At 43.0% G+C, this 23,890-nt stretch overlaps 1 protein-coding gene across 1 annotated transcript in view; it reads left to right on the top strand.

Moving 5' to 3' along the window:
- The window catches only part of SPTBN5 (spectrin beta, non-erythrocytic 5), a 215,039-nt gene that overhangs the window by 102,781 nt on the left and 88,368 nt on the right, over positions 1 to 23,890 (top strand). The window contains exons 33-36 of the mRNA XM_060262355.1: positions 5,618 to 5,773; positions 7,795 to 7,986; positions 10,847 to 10,939; positions 22,721 to 22,839. Coding sequence (XP_060118338.1) covers positions 5,618 to 5,773; positions 7,795 to 7,986; positions 10,847 to 10,939; positions 22,721 to 22,839 — 560 coding nt within the window. The remainder of the gene's footprint in view (positions 1 to 5,617; positions 5,774 to 7,794; positions 7,987 to 10,846; positions 10,940 to 22,720; positions 22,840 to 23,890) is intronic.

Genomic DNA, 23,890 nt, shown 5'->3' with positions numbered 1-23,890 from the left:
TATTACATGTCAATATTTTCATAGAGTTCTTCCACAAATATTCCCATTGTTCCATCTGAATTTCCTTGTTTATATTAATTGCCCACTTTATCATTTGAGATTTTACCACTTCTTCCTCTGTAGACCATTTCAGTAACAGTTTATATACTTTGAGATCAATTTTACATCCTCCCCAAACAGCATTCTCCATTTCTGTTTGTTCTTGTCTTATTCCTTCATTCCTAACATCCTGCTTCAGCAGACTTTTAATTTGTAACCATTGAAACCAATTAAATTTATAATCCAATTCTTCCACTGATTTTAATTCTGCTTTGCCTCCTTGTATTTTTAACAATTGTTTATATGGTAACCATTTCTCTTCCTTAATATCCGAATATAACTTTATTACTTCCGTTGGCACAATCCACAATGGTTTCCTCTCATCTCCATATTTTTGGTATTTCAACCAAGTTTTAAGCAAACTACTTCTTATATAATGATGTGAGAAAAAACCATCCATTTTACTTTCCCCATAGCACAAATATGCATGCCAACCAAAAACCTTTCCATGGCCTTCTAATGTTAATAATTTTCTGTTTAATAACACTATCCAATCCTTAATCCATACCAAACAAACTGCATCATGATATAGTCTTAAATCCGGTACTTGGAAGCCTCCCCTTTCTTTAGCGTCTGTCAGGATCTTCATCTTAATTCTTGGTTTCTTGCCAGCCCATATAAATTCCGAAAGTTTCCTCTGCCATTTATGAAATTGTTTATCTTCTTTCACTATTGGTATAGTTTGAAACAAGAACATTATTCTTGGTAATACATTCATTTTTATTGCCGATATTCTACCCAGGATAGACAAATTCAACTTATTCCATTTTTGTAAGTCCACCTCAATTTTCCGCCAAAGCTTTTCATAGTCAGGGTTTGTAGACTCTTTCGGGCTCAAGTGCCATGTTCTACTGAAGAAAGTTTTTCTTCCAGACGTTTCGTTCTCGGCTGCGGAGAACATCCTCAGTGGCGTTGCAGCCGGAGCAGGCGCTCTGACCTTCTTGGCTGCTGTGCATTGAGTGAGGCCAGGGCTGCTGGAGAGCTGCTATTTCTAGGCTGGAGGGGGTGTGGTGAAAGGGCAATAGGTTTGTGGATGTGCCCATTGTTTGGTGGGGCTTCCTGGAAGGGTAGTGATAAGGTGCTTCAGGCGTTCCACTAAAATTCTAGCATATATTTTGTAGTCATTATTTAGCAATGAAATTGGTCTATAGTTTTTTACATTAGTCACATCTCTGTCTTCTTTTGGTATCAACAAGATTACTGCTTCCTTCCAGGTATTAGGTATCTTCCCATCTATTCTTATAACGTTCAAAAGTTTCTGAAATTTTGGAAGTAGAGTTTCTTTAAGAACTTTATAATATCTTGCTGTAAAACCGTCAGGACCCGGAGCCTTTCCTGGCTTCATTGAGTTAATTGCCGCTTCAATTTCTTCCTTACCAATTGGGTCGTTTAAGATCTTTTTCATATTGTCTGTTAGGGGTTTAACATTAATTTCCTGTAAATAGGCATCAATTTTCCCTTTTTCCCCCACATGACTTTTATACAAATTTGCATAATATTTATAAAACTCTCTTTTGATTCCTTCCTGGTCAACGATTTCTTTGTTGCCCAAACTAATTTTATTAACAATTTTATTTTCCCTTTTTCTTTTCATTTGCCAGGCCAAGTATTTTCCAGCTTTATTTGCACTCTCAAAAGATTTTTGTTGAAGCCTTTTTACGTTCCATTCTACTTCTTTATTTAACAAGTGTCTTAGTTGATCCTGTAGAATTCCAATTTCTTTTAAAATCTTCTTTTTCCCCGGCCTCTTTATAAGCTCTCTCTCCTTCTTAGTCTCCTTCTGAATGTCTGTCATTTGTTTCTCTTTAGCTTTTCTGTCTTTATTATTCAATGTGATTAAAATACCTCTCATCACCATTGGCATTCTTGTTGGGCAGTCTACAGCAATTGAACTGTGTGTGTAGCATGTGTCAACCAGGGGTATGAAATGAGCTACTGCTGACCTCATAAAATTTCCCATATACTCCTGTATAGGGTTGGATCCCTCCATGATTCCAATATTTCCACTCCCAATAATATTTGAATTGGGAATTGTGTTGGGAAGGTAACAGGAATAGGGAAGGAGGAGTATGATCTGTCCCCACCTGGTGCATATTGTTCCTGCCCTTTAAATTTTAAAAGGATTCTATCTTCTATGCATGTAAGACCTGGCCTCTGAAGTCTATATGCCAGTAAAGGTATTGACATGAAATGAAGCCTCTGAAGTCTGAAGCCCAGGTCTACTGCTCATGGAAAATAATGGCCCTTTCATGTTTAAAGGTTTGATGTACCAAAGACCAGGTGGAAGAAGCTAAAAATGAGAAGAGGCCAGGTCTAAAGTCCATCACTTTTAGAGAATCCAGCTGGTCTGCAGCATATTGATTATTAAAAATAATGGCCCTTTAAACTTTAGACCAGCGCTGGGCTGGGGCACACTTCCTCTCCCTCTCTGCTTGTGCTGCCTCTAGGGAAGGAGGCACTTGAAAAATTATTTTTATTTCTCGCAGAAAGTACACAGTTGGAAGTATTGTTCTGATACTTACTAGAAGGGGAAATGTTCCTAACACAACCTTCCAAAACTATGGTAAACCTGCCAATATTTAATGAAAAAGATAATCATGCTCTTCCTGAATCTCTGATATGGAATTAAAATGACAAGAACACTCCCCTACTGCTGACATTAAAGCTCCAAACTAAACACCATGTCAAACATACACACACCATTGCCAGTAGTTCTGTAGGTTGTTCCCAGATGATTTAAAGCCAGCAACTTAATATACTTCCATCATGGCAAGGCAAAGATTGAGATTCCCTTTAGGCATTACAGAAATACTGTGAAAACTTCTTTTTTGTGGGTTCATCACAAGACAGCCATTTAACATTTAAAAGATTACAACTGCGTGGATGGGATGAATCATGCAAATTCAAGCCACATATTGACTGGAATGGGTGGTAACAATTCCAGGGTCTAGATTCACATGATGGTCTCCCCTTTAAAATAAATCAGGAAATGAACCAATTATGGCTATCATCATGATCCAATTCATACAATGAGTTAAAAGAATCTAAATTGTATGAGTTAAAAGGGGAATCATATGCCTTTTGAGCAGGACAGAATTGCTCAGCTTTAATGTAATCATTTTAAAAGATCACAAGCCATTGAAGTTTTGAAACTGTATGTGGTTCTTTCTTACTCTTTCATTTGTAACTTAGATGCAAAAGTCAATAAAACAGAGAAGAAAGATGGTTTACTTTATGAAGTCAAACCAGGACATTAGTCATATCAACATAACTCTGATTTCAGTCACTGGATGCATAGACAGAATGCACTGGGGAATCATGCTACCAGACTTACAGAGTTCAGCCTAGTAGTCACATGATACCCTCTACTAAATTAAGAGACAGTTGAATATTAGCATGTGTCAGTTTCATGGCAAGATTATGAGACGCTACAGCATTTGTAATGTGAAAAGCAGACACCACTTTGTGGCTCTGCTGAGGCTCAATGTTCCTTTTAAAACTGTTTTAAATGTTTTATTCTCCATTATTTTAGTGAAATCTTGTAGATTTAATTTAGCAACTATTGTGTCAGTTTTGGGGAAAATAATTATTTAATGAACTCCTATCCCATTAATAAAAATAGCAACAATGTCTTCTGCAATATTCACATTTTCCTCGGGGAAATTTTCTGAGAAGATAGCCTAATGCTTAATGTTACTAGCAATTACTCTAAAACCATTCCTGGCCCATCCAAAAGCAGCTCAAGAGATTCTAGTAGCAGGAAGGTGGGCCAAATGCACTTCCAAAAGTACTTTTATCAGTCTTAAGGAATTTTAATCAAGGTACAGCTTAGAAAATGCCCAGGTATCTGTGTATATTTCTCATGCACACTCTCAAGGACAAAGGCTCACTGCTAATCTGCCCTTGATGAGATTTTTTAAGAATAATTTTTTTTCAGCCCTTCCCCACCTCAGACCATTTAGTGCAATACCTGTAAAGACACACTTCTTTATTTAACTATACCCTTAAGAAAACAGAAGTCTATGGTTGCCATTTTGCATATGGGAAATTCCTGAAGATTTTGAGACTGGTACCTTTGGATGGTGGAATCTGGGAAGGGGAGGAGCTCAGTACAGATATGACACAACAGAGTTCACCCTCTGACACTGTAATTTCTTTCAGGGGCACTGATCTCTATAGTCTGGAAATCACTGAAATCCTGAGATAATTCCCAGCCCCACCTAGGGGTTAGTAAACCTGATGTTGCATAGTTAAAACTTTCCCTAATGCAAGGTTCCTAGTGAATATATTACTTGTTCTTGATTCCTGGCAACAGGAATCTACTAAGCAATATTCATGAGGCACACATATCTACAAGCAACAGAGTTCAAATGTGGTATACTGGAAAATATGACCTACTGGTTACCTACGTAGTTGTGAGATATTATCACATTGAATAGATTATGAAGCAGTATTTCCGAGTGACATAGCTTGCAGTACCCCAACACCACTTATGAATAGCAGTCAGTTCTGTTCTTCATTAGCTTGGTGTCAGAAGTATTTTGGAGCTAAATATAGACAGCTGAAGGTAACTTGCTGATAGTAACTACTATATGTTAGCTGTATTTGCTAGTAATAGGATTATCAGGTCCTTACCTCTCACTGGCAGAGGAAGGGAGGGCTCCATCCTCACATGGAAGTGACATCATCATGGCAGGGACATCACACAGAGGACACTCTGGTTTGAAGGCAAAACTCTACGGTAAAATTGCCCTCAAACCATAGAGTTTCACCCTCAAACCAGAGCATCCCCATGTGACATCCCTAGTATGAAAATGTCACTTCCACATGATGTCATCTCATCAGGGACATTGTGTGGGGATGTCACTGTTTGGGGCTGGGTTTCCTGCACCAGTCAACTGGCCAGCAGCAAGGAGAAGCCCCCAAAAGCAAGGGATCCCCTGCTCGGACCTGGAAGCTGGCAACCCTAGCTAGTACTGTAGAATATGGGGAGATGGCTACAAAGAGTACTTATTTCAATCTTCCAAGACAACTATAGAGATGAAAAAACAAAACCTTACCATGCTTAAATGCTTGTAGAATTTTTTTCAGTTAGTATATCTAAGGCCTAATTAACGCATAACTTTTTCATGAAGACACCTTGTGATATCTCAGCCATCTCAAGTAGCGAACAATTCATAGAATCATGGAATCACAGAGTTGGAAGATACATCCATGGTCATCTAGTCCAACACCCTGTACAATGCAGGAAACTCACAAATACCTCCCCCCTAAGTTTATACCTCCCCCCAATTCAATTGAATATCCCCTCAGAACTGTTTTTTTGCAGTGCCATGTATTCTTCAACTGACTCTGGCACAATCAATACCAGCTGTTGCTGGTATTGCAAAAAGTCTTCCGTTTTGTTCATACCGCTATCATTTACACAAGTTCTGATTTACAGGGAAATACTATTTTGGGAGGATTTGTCTGAGACCAGGATAATGTGGATAATGCTGTATTCATTCTTTGGTGGCAGGCAGAAAGCTGGATTGAGGAGTGTATACAAAAGGTGGAGGACTCTCCTTTTCAAAGTCTCAGCAACCTGAGTGACAAGATGAAGCTTCTGCAGAAGCATCAAGCTTTTGAGGCTGAGATTCTAGCCCACATGGATCTAATTGCAACTGTTAATATGGTAACCTTGAGTGTCTGTAATTTTAAATTTCTGAAAGGTCTCTCTGTAGGCATTCAGTCAAAAGATAATTTTCACTTTATCCCCTTTTGCCTTTCTGTCCAGTGCATAGACTATGCAAGTGTTTCTGTGAAACCAATTATTTGTGTCTGTGCATTAAAAACCTACGAGTGAGGACTCTTGGGGAGGGGATCTCATTTCCCCCACTCCCTCTTACCTTACCTCTTTGTCTCCTCCTTGCAATGCCTGTAGCCTCTCTCCTTTCTTTCTCTCTTTCATGCCTTCCTACTTTCCTAGTCTTCCTTTGTTTCTCCTCCTAACAGCCTCTGCCCATGCTCATACTCTCCCCACCTACTTTTTTCATTTCCCCTACTTCATCTCCTCCCCCCTCTACCTTCACCTTCCCTTTCACCTTTTTTTAGTTTGTCTCTCTCCCCACTCAATGCTGACACTAACCAAGGCACTTTCCAGCTGGCATTGCTGAGGATTCCAAGCCCAAAATGGCTGCTGAGATCTCACAGCACAGTCTCATGAGATCTCAGTGACATTCTTTTTGCAATTAAGCAGACATTGCTTCTACAATATTGTTTTAACCTGCCCATGTATTTTCCTTACATGTTCTTTTTTTATGTAAGTTAGGGAGAGAAATGGAATAAAGGTGAGTGCTTGATAGGGACATATGAATACAACCTTGCCTCTTTTCCCCCCCTTTAGTTTTCATATGATGTCAGAGTTTTACTTTTTGACCATTTTTATTCTTAGAGTTTTTTATTCATTGTTGCTGTTCAGTGCCATTTTACACAATTTATGCCACTGATGCAAACATGTTAGAAACTGCATTCATTTAAAGGAAAACACTAAGATTCATGGGTTTGATTGGTGCAAAGGGAAAATAAAAATGAACTAGTTGGTTTTTTTTAGTTGAAATCATGGGCTGCAAAATTAATAGGAGATTGTACAGATGTGATACATACCTTCTCAGCTATGTTGATAAAGGGAGTTCTGGCCATCACATTTAGAGGAACTGTGTTCCTTTTAAATTCCATCTGTCCATTGGAAATAATGGAGGATAGGGGCACCGTCTTCTGGGGCTCATGGATCCCCTGGTCAAGCTTTTTGAAACATAAAGGGTTTTTTTTAAAAAAAGAGAGAGAGAGAGGCACTAGATGCTATGCTGAAAATTTGGTGCCTCCAAAAAAACAAACCCCCCAGAGCCCCAGATATCCATGGATCGATTCTTCATTATACCCTATGACAGGGGTGGCTAACGGTAGCTCTCCAGATGTTTTTTGCCTACAACTCCCATCAGCCCCAGCCATTGGTCACGCTGGCTAGGGCTGATGGGAGTTGTAGGCAAAAAACATCTGGAAAGCCACCATTGGCCACCCCTGCCCTATGAGGATTAGTCTTCATAGTATATAATGGAGTGTCCAGAGAAAATTTCCCTCCTCCCCTCCCCACACTTTCTGATAACCCTGAAGCAAGGGAAGGGCCTCCAAACCAGGGGATCCCCTGCCCCCATCTGGGGAATGGCAATCCTAGTAGGGCACAAATCCAGACAGAGCATTTCACCAGGTTGGGGCCACAATTGAAAAAGCCCTTATTCTGGTTGAAATTAAATGAGCTACTCTAGGGCCAGGCACCACCAGAAGTCCATGTGAAGCAAGAGGCAAGCACTATGGGGGATAGTAATGAGAGAAACAGCCCCAAAACTGTTAGCAACTTCATGGTGGGGGCAGCTTTAGAAGTTGTTACATGCAATGAACAGCAGAAAAATATGTGTTTGAAACATGCATGAAATTCAAACTTATATTCTCTTAAGGAGGCTACGAGTTTCCTTTTCAGATGCTGCCCAGTGTTGTGAAAAATGAAAGCAAGAATTACTCTTGTACCTTCTGTGGACTAAATGTGGGAATATCTGGAGCTAGTTTGGGTTCCCTGGAGGTGGGGCTTAGAAACAGCCCAGAAATATTGTATTAATAGATATCACCCATTTTAATTAATTTATTCCTGGTTGCACAAAGAGAGGAGAAGCCTTAGCGTCCCAGAATCATCCTGAATTGGAGGAGATACGTCACAAGACTCAATTACTTCAAGAACAGTGGTGGAAGCTGCAGCAGGTTGTTGCTGCTCGTGGAAAGATGCTTGAAGAAAGTAGGGATTTCCTGGAATTTTTACAAAAGGTGGACCATGTAGAGGCCTGGATCAGAGACAAGGTCAGTGTACATCATTGGTCAGTTGCATCCAATGACTATAGATGAGTGTTTTACCATGGCTACTTGAAAATAGTAATTGTATTCCAAACACTTACTAAATGGAGCTGCAAATTACATATATTGGAACGCCAGAACAAACAATCATGAAAGGTCTTATGAATAGTGTTGCCAAGTCCAATTCAAGAAATATCTGGGGACTTTGGGGTGGAGCCAGGAGACATTGGGGGTGGAGCCAGGAACAAGGGTGTGACAAGCATAATTGAACTCCAAGGGAGTTCTGACCATCACATTTAAAGGGACAGCACACCTTTTTAAATGCCTTTCTTCCATAGGAAATAATGAAGGATAGGGGCACCATCTTTTGGGGTTCATAGAATTGGACCCCCTGGTCCAATCATTTTGAAACATGGGGGTATTTTTGGGAGAGGCACTAGATGCTATACTAAAAATTTGGTGCCTCTACCTCAAAATATAGCCCCCCCAGAGCCCCCAATACCCAAGGATCAATTCCCCTCTCGTGGGAACACACAAGTCTCTCTTCCACCCCCCTCTCCATGTGGCAAGATATGAAGACCCTCTGCCTGCTTTAGTCGGTAGAGACGGGAGGCAGCTGGTCTGATGGGTAGAGCCCGAGCCCTTCCCCTACCTGGGCGTCTAAGTGAGAAGAAAGAGACGGCGCCTCCCTCCCTCCCCACTTACCGTGCGGCAAAGCCTCTCCACAATCAAACTGCACCTGGAAACGAAGCGGGTGGCTGAAGGGGCTCGGATTTTCCAGCACCGAAACTCCAAGCACCGACACCCGCACCATGACAGATCCCACTCCCTTTTCTCGCATCTAACAGCTCCCAGCCACACTAAACCCACTCCACGCACAGCTGGTTTAACGACACGGCAGTGACACAGCCAATCACTGCGCCGCAATACGCGCGTCACCCCCAATCCCGACACTTCGCGCCTGAGATTACCTGCCCATTCCACAGAAGAGACCACGCCTCCACCCTTCCTCTACCAATCTGTTTTGCTCTTGTGGTCCCTGGTGGGAGCTTAATCTAAACAATCGTCGCTCGCCTACGCTTTCTTCCACCCGCCTCTCTTTAATCTGCTTCCAATCAGCAGCGCGCCTTGCTTGTTCCCTTCAGCGCGGTGAATTGTGGTTGGTCGGCTGGTACTTTCTGGACAGGCAAAGAAACCAATGTAAGCGTTGGTGGACGCAAGGGAAACCATTTAGAAACCCTGGATGCAGCTGATTAAACCTGGGTAGTATAATAGTGCTACCTATGGGAATTGTTCTCCGCTTCACCTAGCTGCTCCTCCGAGATGGGCTCAGAAGGACCCGGACTCGCGGCTCGCCACCCTCCTTGGCACCGTTCCCCCCCCCCTGCTTCTGGATTTTTCGAGAGGGGGGGAAGAGGCTGCAAATTCGGGGGTCCCCTGCCAGGGTGGGAGGGTTGGGAAGCCTACTTATGAAGATGATGTTATGTCTTCCTGCATTAGAGTATTATAACACCTTATATTAAGTTGTCAGTGACTCCACAAGATTTAGAATAAGGTGCTGCTAGGACTGAGGGCCAGAACTATAATCCTTAGGCTACCATTTGATTTAGGATACATGAAAGGTAGGGTTGCCAAGTCTAACTCAGAAAATATCTGGAAGCTTTATGGGGTAAAGCCAAGAGACTTTCACATTCCCTAAAATAAATAAGTAAAAATACAGCAGTGCAGTTCCTCTGAATACAGTCTTCATTTCCTCATCACCAAGCAGCTGCATGTCCTGTGTACTCTCGCTCACACACACACACAAACACACACAGAGCAGCCAAAATGAACAGTTTGCACTTGTGTGGTATCACTGGGGCAATTTACTCACGAGTTGCTGAAGTTTCAAGTTCTTCAGACTGACACAGGAAAACCAAAGGTTCTAGTTTACCCTTAAGCAGGGCTCTTTTTCTAGCAGGAGCTCCTCTGCATATTAGGCCATGCCCCCTGATGTAGCCTATCCTCCAAGAGTTTAGAGGGCTCTTAGTACAGCCCCAGGAGGATTGGTTGCATCAGGGGGGCATGGCCTAATATGCAGAGGAGCTCCTGCTAGAAAAAGAGCCCTGCCCTTAACTATGCAAATGACTTCTGAAAGGATTGTAAAACAAATGGAAGATCTGGGCTGCTTTCCCTTCCTTTCTTACAGCTTCACAGCTTACTGGGAGCAGCCATGTTGTTCTGCCGGCTTGCCCCGCCCCCATTCAGTCTGGCTCCTACAGATTTAAAGACACATACACCTTCTAAAAAGCAAGCCTTTCCAAGCTTCTTCTAGCCTTCCAAAGTGGAAAGGCACATGGTGGCTGTTGGGGCAGGGCTTCCCGCTGCTGGCCAGCTGACGGGGTGGGAAGGAGCCTGCAAAACCAGAGGATCCTCTGCTGCAACCTGGGAATTGGCAGGCCTAATTAAAGGGTCATATAAACTTGAAAAACAGCTGCTGAACCTTATGTACAAAATGCTGTATTTATGGAGTACAGAAAAAGAATGCAAAATAAACTGCTGTTTTCAAAAGAAGTATTCTGGCTTTATTGGAAGAATGTTCAGTTGAGACAGCAAAAATTCAATCATTATTTCTTTTATTAGTTTCTAAAAATGATAAGGTTTTGCAAGGAGGGTTGCCAGGACATTCCATAACAAGAATGCTTTGCAGTGAATTATGATGTGATATTTTATTACTCTGATAACTATTTGAGGGTGGAAACCAGAAAACATGTCTTCTTCATGAGGAAAAAAGATCCAGGGGTTGAGGTTGGGGTTGGCTGACATAAACCTGCTGTCTTCTTAGCACTTTGATAAATGCCAAATTTTCTAATTTCCCTGTCTACAGGAAGTGATGATTAATATTGGTGATGTTGGAAATGATTATGAACATTGCCTGCAACTCTTGAAAAGACTGGATGAGTTTCGAGGAGCATCAGGGGTGAGAAATGTTTTTTCTAAGCTTAATTTCATCAACTTGGATGGTTGAGCAAATATCTAATTCAGAATCTCATACCCGTTTGTGTTCAAATATTCCAGCTAATAGGTGCATATTGAGGTTGTAATAGCAACACCCTTGCAGCTTTTGACATTTGATTGTGTGCTATAACACAGCAGTATAATATAATAAAATAATATAGCCCTGGCAATATTACTTTTCAAAGCAGTGTAAGCATTTAGTAACATAGTAATACTTTGGGCAAAGGCAGCATGACCTGACAGCTGCTTGTTTCAGCTTTCCTTGCTGTGACATCTACAGTTCTTCCTCTGATGGTGAGTCATCATAGCTGACTCTTCTTATAGCTCAGCTGGCCTTGATAATCTGGACATCAAGGGGTTTAGTTTTTGTTTTTTAAGCTTGTGACTAGACGCTGTTTTGTGATAATGACACAATTGCTGCCTCCTTGAGTTTTGTTTGTCTTGCAGTCTTAGAAATATCAAATACTACAGTGAACCTCACCTTCCCATGAGATGCACTTGTTTTGGCAAAAGCAAATAAATTCAGGAAAGGGAAATGTAGCTATTGTTTGAAAATGAATATGCCTATTGGGATATCACCTTTTTATAGGTTCTATCATATTTTCCTTTGTCCTCCTTGTATCATTACCATGTTTTGTCTAGACTTCTTAACCATAGTGGCAGAAGGAAAATCTGTTCTGTGTATTCAATGACCCCCTCCCCCCAAAAAATAAACAAAACCTGTGACTGGAAGAGAAATTTGGATTGCCAGTTTTGTTCCATTTAACAAACAGGAAATCATGGAGTTAGGGCCATTCGAGATCAAAAGATCTCACTGACTTCCTCTTCTATAAGCACTCTGCAGTAAACTTACTGTTTCTTGCAGGCTGATGAAAGCCATGGCACAGAATCAGAAAATAGGGTGAAAACGAAATCTTTACTGTCATCATAACAGGGTTAAAATAAGCAGCACACTTCTGTACAGGTGGGTCCTGCCTTGCAGAAGCCCATAAACCAGGGGTGTCAAACTCATTTGGTACAAGGGCCAAATATTATATAAATGGGACCTTGTCAGGCCGGGCCATGTGTGTTATAAAATATAATGCCAGGTAGTGGAGATACAGTCATAGAGTCATAGAATCATAGAGTTGGAAGGGACCTCCAGGGTCATCTAGACCCTGTCATTATAAATGATACAGACAAGCACAATTAAATATATATTTTTCTTTAAATAATAAACATGCTTAAAATATTAACTCTTGCAACATTTGTTTAATAACTGACACCTCTTGCTCTGAATTACTGCATCAAAATCTGGAGACAACTTTTGTGCTGTAGCAATCTTGAGTATACTGTTTATATGTGTATCTGTAAACTGAGAATGTGCTTTTGATTTTTTAACATTCATTACAGAGAAGAGCTGTTCATAAACATAACTTGAAGGCTTACAAAATGTAGCAGCAAATAAACCCAATTGTGCTTTAAAAAAAAAAGGATAGGTAAACCTACAATCAAAACTGCTGGGCAGTGAGCTTCTACTAAAATTCCCCTATTGCAATCAGGCCACATTCCAGGGCAAGCACCAAGGAGGGTTGTGGAAAGATACCATAAGCAAGCTTGGACTTAAATGGAACAATTGTAACACAAGTGGTGCTTCCTAAGATAATTAATATTTGCAATATGAAATGCAACTTCACATTATAAATAGAGTGTTACTTATTCAAAGAGATATTTTTTGGCTTGTATATTTTTCATAACCTCATATAAATAACTACACTTTCCATTCAACCACACTTAAATGTAATGTAATGGCCAAAGATGATTCACTCCAACCTGCAATGGTCAGAGAACCAACCACATGGCTACAGTGGACAATTGTGCTTCTTTGAGCTCTGCTGCTTTTGCAAACACAGCACATGAGACACCACAGAAGAACCTCCAAGGCAGCAACAGCCAGCTCAGTAGACTGAGCTCCTGCCTTTGCAAACCTGCTTGGTAGGAGGGGAGGAGCCCAAGGTGGCTGCTTTACCTAAACAGGTGTGCAATTCAAAAAGGCACCAGAACAACTCAGGGCCAGCTGGTTCTCTGCTCCATCAACTGACACAGGGACAGCCAGCTCAGAGTGAGCTCCTACCTTTACAAACCTGCTTGGTGGGGAGGGGAAGAGCACAAGGTGGCTGTTTTACCTGAACAGGCACATGATTAAAAAAGGCACCAGAATGATGGAAAGCCAGCTGGCTCCATCGACTTTGCTCCTCACCTCAGGCTTCTTCCCCTGCAGCAGCTCTGACCAGTTTGCCTGGCTCTTTTTGACCAAATCTGTTCTTTCTCATGCCGCCCAGTTCCCAAGCATTCCTTTACAAAGAAGTCTGCGGTCCTGCCTCAACTGAAGGGAGTCCAGAAAGCATGTAGCCACCAAGAAGCAACAGGCTCTCCCCAGCCACCCCAACTCTTGGGCACCTTGGTGCAGCCATGAGCTGCTCTAAGCCCTTGCGCATGCACACACAAATAAACAAACACTGCCCCAACTCTTGGTCACTTCAGGGCAGCTGCGAGCTGCTCTCTCAGCCCTTGCACTCACACATGCACACACAAACAAACAAACACCGCCCCAGCTCTTGGTCACCTCGGGGCAGCTGCAAGCTGCTCTCTCAGCCCTTGTGCATGCACATACACAAACAAACACTGCCCCCAACTCTTGGTCACCTTGGTGCAGCCATGAGCTGCTCTCAGGCCTTGCATGCGCATGCATCGCATAAACAAACACTGCCCCAACTCTTGGTCACCTCAGGGCAGCTGTGGGCTGCTCTCTCAGCCCTTTCATGCACACACATACAAAAAAACACTGCCCCAACTCTTGACCTCGGTGCAGCCATGGGCTGCTCTCTCAGCCTTTGCAGACCCGCACACACCCCGAGAAGCAACAGGCTTTATGCCTGGTTCTCTCCCCAGTCATCCCAGCTCTTGGACACCTCGGTGCAACTCTGGGCTGCTCTCTCAGCCTTTGCAAGTGCATACCTCAAGAAACAAAAGGCTTTGTGCCCGGTTCTCTCCCTAGCCACCCCAACTCTTGGTCACCTCGGTGCAGCTGGGCCGCTTTCTTAGCCTTTCCTTGCATACACACACACACACGAAGCAACAGGCTCTGTACCTGGTTCTCTCTCCAGCTGCCCCCATCTAAGTACTTACAGGTAGGACTCTGGAACACAGAGATCAGTTCCCCTGGAGAAACATGCTTCCCAGCCAGCAGGGTTGTAAGTGGAAGTGGCTAAGAATAGCCAATGAGAGACCAACAGGGTCACATGGAGCCACTGATCATGTGAGGCAGCCTCCAGTTCTGGCCCAAATTGGAGGAGGGGAAGCCTGTTCTACCCGCAGGTTGGATTGAGGGCCTCTGCAGGCTGCTTCTGGCCCACAGGCCGCACGTTTGACATCCCTGCCATAAGCCATACATTTTGCAGCATGATTTGTGTGCTCATGTAACATGCATTTAAGCAGCAAAAGTATAATGCAATGGATACTCCACAGTTTAATAGTCTAGAGCATCTCAGTCAAATAAAATATAAGTGATTCCCCACATCAATTCTGGCACTCCTCATGCACCCTATTTTCTACTTTTTATGCCTCTGTGGTGTTCTGTTCTGCCATCACCATTCATTTCAATCCCCACTGGCTGCTTGTTAGCCTGCTACTTGCTATAGATATTATTATTATGCTCATTTGATACTTGATTAGCTGCTCAGTATGAAATGTGATCCTCTCCTAGCACATACTCTCTTTTCACATCTCTCAGGCCAGAACCGGAGGGTAGAAAGGGGGAAATAGTGCCTTGGACCAAAAGTTCCCTGAAAAGTATCCTGGTAACCAGCTGCCACCACTCAGTGCCTCCTGAGAACAGCTAGACTGACCCACTGAGAAGGTGGTCTTCCAGCACAGTACTAGAGTAATAACAAAGTAACATATAACCAAACTCATAGCACTCATCCAGTCTAGCACATGGCAAAGAGATTAAGAGTGATATCGCAGAAATAGATTGTACTAAGTGAAGCCAAAAAAAGTCTTCAAAAAAGGCTTATTGTAAAAGGGGGGGGGGGTGGAGGGAAGAGTGTTTGGATTCAAAAAGGCAAAACAGAATACTGAGGGAAAGCATATAGCAACAACAGCACAGAAAATTTCAAATGAAAAGCAATATAGTTGAATAACTAAACTAAACACATGGGCCTATGCTGCAGCAAGTTCCTCAGAGCAAGTGCAGAGTTCCTCATGGTAACAAGAAGTCAAAGGAATCCTTAATACCTACCCAACTTCCTGTAGACCTGGTTTCCACTAGACTAAAAACTGAAGAGAAGTGAAAATTCCAAATGTCCAGATATATTTATGCTAAATTGAATTGGACGTAAGCCTTTTAAAGAACGAGAAACTGATTTCTCCAATCCCACAGAAATCCTCATTTATAATGTCAGAAACTATTCTGACCAATTAGAGACATATACAATATAGCCTCACCTATATCAAGCACCTGGTAATGGCTCTGAACTTCCATGACAAATAAATAATCTGGTCCAAAGTGATTTGTACTCTGTCCAAAAGCGATTAAGTTTGCCAGCTGGCCCAATGTGGAATGGAAGTGAATACCTCATACTAATGGAATCTTTAGGGTGTCAGCTCTGGAATGATCCTCAATTAAAGTAGACCTCCAGGGTTGTCAGAAGGTTAGCTTTATTGATTGATAGGATCAGTAGCAATACACATCTGTGTCAGATCTGGCTCATCTCAGAGGTGACCAGAATTTTATACCCTCTCCAGGGTCATTATGCAGCCCACCAAATCTTACAGTGCAAAAACCTGTGCAAAGCAATACAAAGTGGTTCGCACCAAAACCTTCCCCCTCCCAGACAATAAGCAGTTGAAACTGACTCTGGACTATTTATTTATTTATTTATTACTTTAAATTTCTATCCCGCCCTCTCCGCAAGCGGACTCAGGGCGGCTAACAACATACATTTTTACAATTTAACCAATAAAACTACAATTTAAAATTATTTAAAACACTTAAACATTAAAACATTCCATTACATTTTTGGTGCTGTATCACTATAATGGTCTATGATATCACTATGATAGCTGATGGTCAACTGTATCAAATGGGGCCGACAGATCTAATAATAACAGCACTGCTGAGCCACCCCAATCCAGATGTCGCATGAGGTCATCTATGAGGGTGACCAGAACCGTCTCCGTCCCGTGACCTGGTCGGAAGTCGGACTGGAATGGGTCCAGTGCGGAAATGTCATCTAGGAATCCCTGTAGCTGAGTTGCCACCGCCCGCTCTATGACCTTACCCAAAAAGGGAAGGTTTGATACCGGCCGATAGTTCGCCAATACAGCCGGATCTGCAGATGGTTTTTTCAAGAGGGGACGGACCACGGCCTCTTTAAGAGGTGTGGGAAAGATCCCATCTACCAGGGATCTGTTGACAGTACCCTGTAGTGGCTCACATAACAGCGCCTGCTAGCTTTTATAAGCCAGGACGGGCATGGATCCAACCTACAGGTCATAGGGTGCACAGCGAAAAGGATCCTATCGACTTCCTCCAGGCTGAGTGAGTTGAAGGAGTCCAGAATTGGACCAGAAGACGCACTCGGTGCCTCAAGTTCTTTCACTGTTTCAATTATGGCGGGGAGGTCGCATCAGAGCGATGAGACCTTATCTGCGAAAAAACTCGCAAAAGCCTCGCAGCCAATTTCCAATTCTCTAACGTTTGGTTTACCTTGCGGTAAAACTGTTAATGATCAAATTATACTAAACAATTGTGCTGGGCGCGAGGTCGCAGACACAATCTGGGACGCAAAGTAAACCTCCTTTGTGGACCGGACTGCCGGTCCGCATAAATGACCTATAAGATGTTCTCGAAGCTTCGTTGCAAGTACGTCGCCATTGTCTCTCTAGTTGTCTCAATCGCCTTTTCATTGATCACAGCTCTGGGGTATACCACGGAGCGGATCGTGAACGGGGATGGAGAGGATGTCGGGGAACTATCTCGTCAATGGCTATGGAAAGCTGGCTATGCCAGATCTCCACTAGCTCATCTAATGAGTCACTAGAGGGCCAGGGATCCCACAAAGCCATTTGAAGCCGCAAGGGGTCCATCCGCCTTCGCGGGCAAGTTAAAACTTGCTCACCGCCTAAACGGGGTAAGGGCGGTGTATCCACATGGGCCTTCAGGGCATAATGGTCAGAATATGGCACTGCCTCAGCAGAAATCTGACCCAATACAACCCTCGCCACAAAGATGTGTGGGTGCTGTTATATATTGGGAGAGTCCCAGTGCTGCCATGGAAGACACTAGGTCTGTCGCCCGAGTGGAAGCCATGTCCTTGGCATGGACATTGACGTCACCCATGACTATAAGCCGAGGGTACTCCAATGCTCAGCCTGCTACAGCCTCCATCAGGGACGGTAAGGCACTGGCCGGTGCATTAGGTGGACGGTACACCAGCCAGATTACTAACCTCTCCCCAAAATCCCACATCAAGCCAGCACACTCCATACCCATGTTCTTTGGCGGCGGGAGTGCCCTGAAGGAGCAATCCTCCCATATGAAAAATGCCACCCCTCCCCCCGCCCGCTAGTCCAAGCCTGGTGAAGGACGGAGAACCCAGTCAGGGCTACGTGGGAGAGAGCAACCGTCTCCCCATCCTGTACCCAGGTTTCCGTCGCGCAAGCCAGGTCCATGTCCTGCCCGATTAAAAAATCCTGGAGGACTGAAGTCTTATTATTTATGGACCTGGCATTGCACAATACCAGGGACAGAGGCGAGTACTTCCACTTGGCCCCCATACCCGCTATCATTGGGATGGGACACAGGCTGGAAGGGGAGCGAGCCCTCTTGTGCCTCAGTCTCCTTCCGTTCCAATTTTGCCTGCTCCCACCGCTATACTTTCCCAGGATTGTGATAAGATAGCCTTGAGAAGACAGCTCCAAACCTCTCCACAAGGGTAGAAATGAATACCTATAAGAACATAAGAAAAGCCATGTTGGATCAGGCCAATGGCGCATCCAGTCCAACTCTCTGTGTCACACAATGGCCAAAAAAATTATATATATACAAACACACTGATAGTTAATAGCCATGATGGACCTCTGCTCCATATTTTTATCTAACCCCCTCTTGAAGCTGGCTATGCTTGTAGCTGCCACCACCTCCTGTGGCAGTGAATTCCACATGTTAATCACCTTTTAGGTGAAGAAGTACTTCCTTTTATCCGTTTTAACCCGACTGCTCAGCAATTTCATTGAATGCCCACGAGTTCTTGCATTGTGACAAAGGGAGAAAAGTACTTCTTTCTCTGCTTTCTCCATCCCATACATTATCTTGTAAACCTCTATCATGTCACCCCGCAGTCGACGTTTCTCCAAGCTAAAGAGCCCCAAGCGTTATAACCTTTCTTCATAAAGAAAGTGCTCCAAACCTTTAATCATTTTAGTTGCCCTTTTCTGAACTTTTTTCCAATGCTATAATATCCTTTTTGTGGAGCTGTGACCAGAATTGCACACAGTATTCCAAATGAGACCGCACCATCGATTTATACAGGGGCATTATGATACTGGCTGATTTGTTTTCAATTCCCTTCCTAATAATTCCCAGCATGGCGTTGGCCTTTTTTATTGCAATCGCACACTGTCTTGACATTTTCAGTGAGTTATCTACCACGACCCCAAGATCTCTCTCTTGGTCAGTCTCTGCTAGTTCACACCCAATCAACAAGTATTTGTAGCTGGGATTCTTGGCCCCAATGTGCATTACCTTGCACTTGGCCACATTGAACCTCATCTGCCACGTTGACGCCCACTCATCCAGCCTCAACAGATCCCTTTGGAGTTCCTCACAATCCTGTCTGGTTCTCACCACCCTGAACAATTTAGTGTCATCTGCAAACTTGGCCACTTCACTGCTCACTCCCAACTCCAAATCATTTATGAACAAATTAAAGAGCATGGGACCCAGTACTGAGCCCTGCGGCATCCCACTGCTCACCATCCTCCACTGCGAAGACTGCCCATTTATACTCACTCTCTGCTTCCTATTAATTAGACAGTTTTTGATCCACAAGAGGACCTGTCCTTTTACTTCATGACTCTCGAGTTTTCTAAGGAGCCTTTGATGAGGAATTTTATCAAAAGCTTTCTGAAAGTCAAGGTAAACAACATCTATTGGGTCTCCTTTGTCCACATGTTTGTTCACCCCCTCAAAGAACTGTAACAGGTTAGTGAGGCAAGATCTTCCCTTACAAAACCCATGCTGAGCCTTCCTCAATAACCCGTGTTCATCAGTGTGCCTACTCATTCTGTCCTTGATAATGGTTTCTACCAACTTTCCCGGTATTGAAGTCAGACTGACTGGCCTGTAATTTCCCGGATCTCCTCTGGAACCCTTTTTAAAGATGGGGGTGACATTTGCTATCTTCCAGGCCTCAGGAACGGAGGCAGATTTCAGTGAAAGATTACATATTTTTGTCAGAAGTTCCACAAGTTCAACTTTGAGTTCTTTCAGAACTCTTGGATGTATGCCATCTGGACCTGGTGACTTATTCATTTTTAATTCATCTAGCAGTTGTAGGACCTCCTCTCTTGTCACCTCAATCTGACTCAGGTCTTTCAACACCCCTTCCAAAATTAGTGGTTCTGGAGCGGGCAAACACTTCTCGTCTTCCACAGTGAAGACGGAGGCAAAAATTGCATTCAGCTTCTCAGCCATTTCCCTATCCTCCTTCAGTAATCCTTTGACCCCTTTGTCATCTAAGGGCCCCACTGCCTCCCTGGCTGGTTTCCTGCTTCTAATATATTTGAAGAAATTGTTATTGTTGGTCTTTATGTTTTTTGCAATATGCTCCTCATAGTCCCTTTTTGCCTGCCTGATCACAGTCTTGCATTTGATTTGCCACAGCCTGTGTTCCCTTTTATTAATCTCACTTGGACTAGCTTTCCACCACTTAAAGGAGTCCTTCTTATCTTTTACAGCTGCCATTACTTTGTTTGTTAACCATGCAGGCTTTTTCTTATACCTGTTTGTGCCTTTCCTAACTTGTGGTATATATTTTATCTGAGCTTCTAGGATTGTAGTTTTAAATAGCCTCCAAGCTTCCCCAAGGGTTTTGACTGTATTTACCTTTCCTTTCAGTTTCCTCTTCACATGTTTCCTCCTCTCAGAGAATGTACCCCTTTTAAAGTTAAACGTGGTTGTGCTGGTCTTTTGGGGCAACTCTCTATTTATACAAATGGTGAAATCAATAACGTTATAGTCACTGCTCCCAAGCTGTGCGATCACTTTTACATCTCTCACCAAGTCTTGGGCATTACTTAGGACCAAATCCAGGATCGCCTTCCCCGGTAGGTTCTGTGACCATCTGCTCCATAGTACAGTCATTGAGAGCATCAAGAAACTCAATCTCTTTCTCTCGACCAGAACGCATATTGACCCTATAACTGTTACACAGACAGAGCAAAGCAGGCACAGTTCACACTCCCCCATATTCCCAAAACAAAGAAGCAAGTCAGTCTACAGTAACTTAAATATGGCAAGGGCACTTGGTATAAGGGTCCAAGATCCCAGTTGCTCTAGGTGGCACTCTTGAGCCTTAGCATGTTTTAGGATTTTTGTCACATAGGGGTACTTAGGAAAGTCATGGGCAGCATGTGCGGATATATCTGAATAACAACACTAGTCTAGCACTTACATCATCTTTTATTTTCAAGTTCAGCTCAGAAGTGAATATCTGGATAATAATTGTAACATGTAAATTCCTGAAAAATGCTGATTCTTTCTGGAGTATTCTTTTTCAGTTTCATATTCTGATTTAGGAGTGATTTTTAAATGTATAACTGAATATTCAGATCCTTTAGATAAAGCATCTGAATCACGTGGATACTTTGAATGTATTCACTTTGCAAATTTGAATTGAAAAATGTGTAGTGGTATGTCCATATTGTTGCACATAGATGAAGTGCCCTTCTTCCCTGTCAAAGGACTTCACGAACGACAGAGGCACAGAAGAGTTGATGTGCAGATCTCTTGTTTTTTCACATTAATGTGGAGAGGAGAAAACAAACCATACACCCCGTTCTCCTCCAAAATTCTTCCCCATAGTCACAACATCTTATACCTTCCTGTAAACAGAGGCCAACTCACAGATTGGCTATATCGCTCTTCGTCTTTGACATTCTGATTACATTCATTGGTCAAATAAGCCTCATATCCCAACTTAGAAACGAGAGATGAATAGGTATCACCCGGGGGCCGCTAATCTGGACTCCCCCATGCCCCACTTCCCTATACTTCATATCTGCGATTTCACCCCCTTCCCTGTTAGACTCCAATGTAGGCCTCCTGGCCCAATTCCAAGATAAGTAAGCACAAAGCTCCTGCTGTAGCAGGGAGATTTGACCTTCTCCAAGAGATAGGCTCCTGGTGACTTCCGGAGGTAGAAAGATAGCTTACTTTCCACCAAAAGATGTTTACAGTACAAAATGAATATAACAAGTCTCTGCTAAAGGGGAGACTTCCTCTCATATCTAACAGTAGCCCATTGTTCTTGGTTAGGACTGTGGAACCAAAATCATAGAAAAGGCCCTATAATACGTTTAAGGTGAGCTTAGCAAATATAATACTGCAAACATACTTTGAACACATATATAATACTTTGTTAAGGCAGGTTAGTGCAAATGATCAAGATTAGTGCAATTCTATTTAGCACTCTGTCCATGCTCTAATGCAAATCTGAATCTGCGTCCAACAATACCATGAAGACAAAGTCTGCAATCACACATGCTAAATAACACAGTTTCAATCCACCATCAATGCAGTGTCAAACTGGATTTTGCCAGCTCACAAAGTAAAATTCAGTTGGAAAGTGCATTGAAAGTAGATTGAAACTGCATTATTTAGCATGTGTGATCACAGCTAAAGTGTGTAGGGTATCATACCAAATCATTTACTTCCCATGGCAATACCTCTTCTAGACCAGTGATTGTTGTGTGAGTTATTTGCCTTAATGCAAAGTAAAATGTAAATACTGTCCAGAACTAGGTACAGAATATGTTAATCACAATGTAATCTGTATTTTATGAATTACAAGAAAATGTTTACATTCCCAGCATGGTAGTTATGGATAGAATGTTGTGGGTGGGTCAGACTTCATTCATTTCCTGCTAGTTAGACATAAACCTGCTGTGATTCCAGCACATGATAACTTTAAATGCCATGCAATACTTTGGATTGTTACTATATTGCCAAATGCTTACTAATTGTTTGCTTTTGTTCATTGTATGTTTTCACATTCATTAGCATATGCAATGAAGTATTGAAATAACAAAGCTATCTTAGCTTACTGTTGTTACAATGTAATGTTATGTTAATTTAAGTTTGTTACATTTGCTTTTGCCACTTAAGCCTATGCTTAATGAAATCATAATAGTTTTAAATATCAATATGCATATCAACTATCTGTACACACCTTTAAGTATGATGTTATAAATGCCCAAAGTACAGTACAACAGTCAGGCATAAAAATAGTTTATTTTACATTGATGGCCTATGGTACAGTTAAAATTGAGGATTCCTCCTGCTCCCTTTTTCTGTACTCCAGTTTTGTCTAGGCAATGTTAACAGGGAGGGAGAGCCTGTATTTCTGAGATGATATAGGATACATTAGGTAACTACTTTTCTACGCAAGTAATCTGTCTCTTTGGGGCTCTGGTCCTCTAGGAAATTACTGTGGATGATGTTCACATTAAAACCATCAATGCCCTTGCTTTGAAATTGGAGCTACAAAACAAGGAAGAAATAAAAACAATATATCAGCGCCGGAAACAGCTCAATGAGAGGTGTGTGGGGGAAAAAACATATTGGAGCCCAAACAAATGAAGAAAGTTTCAGTCAAAGTTACAGAATTTCTTTGCCAAGTATAAATACCCTGCTTGGAAAGAGCTGCAGGTGTACATGGTGTCCGTGGGGCCATGGAGGATTGTTCGGGTGGGGCTTCCCCACTGGCCAACTGGTGAGCATCTGGACAGAGCCCCTAAAACTGGGGGCTACCCTGCCCACAGCCGGGGACTGGCATCCCTACCTGGAGCAAATTATATTTTAAAATCCATCCCCCACACCTGCTCTCTCCTGTTGGCTCTGGGGCAGAGTGTGTTGGGGAGGAAGTGAACAAGCCTTCAAAAGTGGCCAGGACTGGCTTTGCAAGATGCCCTCCCTGTACAGAGTTTCAGGCTTATTGGGGTAGCAGTGGAGTGAAATCCCAGCCAAGGAAAACAAGCCAAGGCTGGGGGAGAGGGAAACCTACTCCTTGCCCACTTTCCTTCCCCAGCCCTTTCATGTGCTGACCGTGCATGCAAGGGAAGGGGCAGTGGTTGGACAGCATATATTTATCCTTGTCAGTTTTTAAGCCTGCTAAGCTGCAAAGGCAAATTCCTCCCCCACCCACCCACCCCAGCACAAAACAACTTGGTTTCTGCCTGGAAGCATCTGGTGAGCAGGAAGAAAGGACACATTGTTTCTACAGGTTGTTGGCAGGCCCTCCCCCAAAGCATGCTCCCCCTCCAACTCTGCTTACCCCAAAATTGCCTTGCAGTTGCTAATGTCAGAGGGGAGCAAGCCAAGACCCTCCCACCCCACTGACCAAAGCCAGCATGCAAGGCAAAGAGGGACTCTGAGCACTCAAAGGTCACCTCAGAATCCCCCAGTGCAGCCAATGAGTGTACATACTAACCTGATCACTGTGGAGGTGGACATTCACCTTTAAAAAGCTGCCCTGTGCAAGTGGGAAAGGAACAAGGTTGGCAGTTTTTTGAAGGTTCTCAAGGGCTGCCCAAAAGTGTTGTAATTGGTGTGCCGGTGAGCAGGTGGGGAAAATGCCTGTGGGGAGATGAG

This window comes from Heteronotia binoei, chromosome 21 (assembly GCF_032191835.1).
Source record: "Heteronotia binoei isolate CCM8104 ecotype False Entrance Well chromosome 21, APGP_CSIRO_Hbin_v1, whole genome shotgun sequence".
Lineage (NCBI taxonomy): Eukaryota > Metazoa > Chordata > Lepidosauria > Squamata > Gekkonidae > Heteronotia > Heteronotia binoei.
This window is presented reverse-complemented; position numbering and strand designations above follow the sequence as displayed.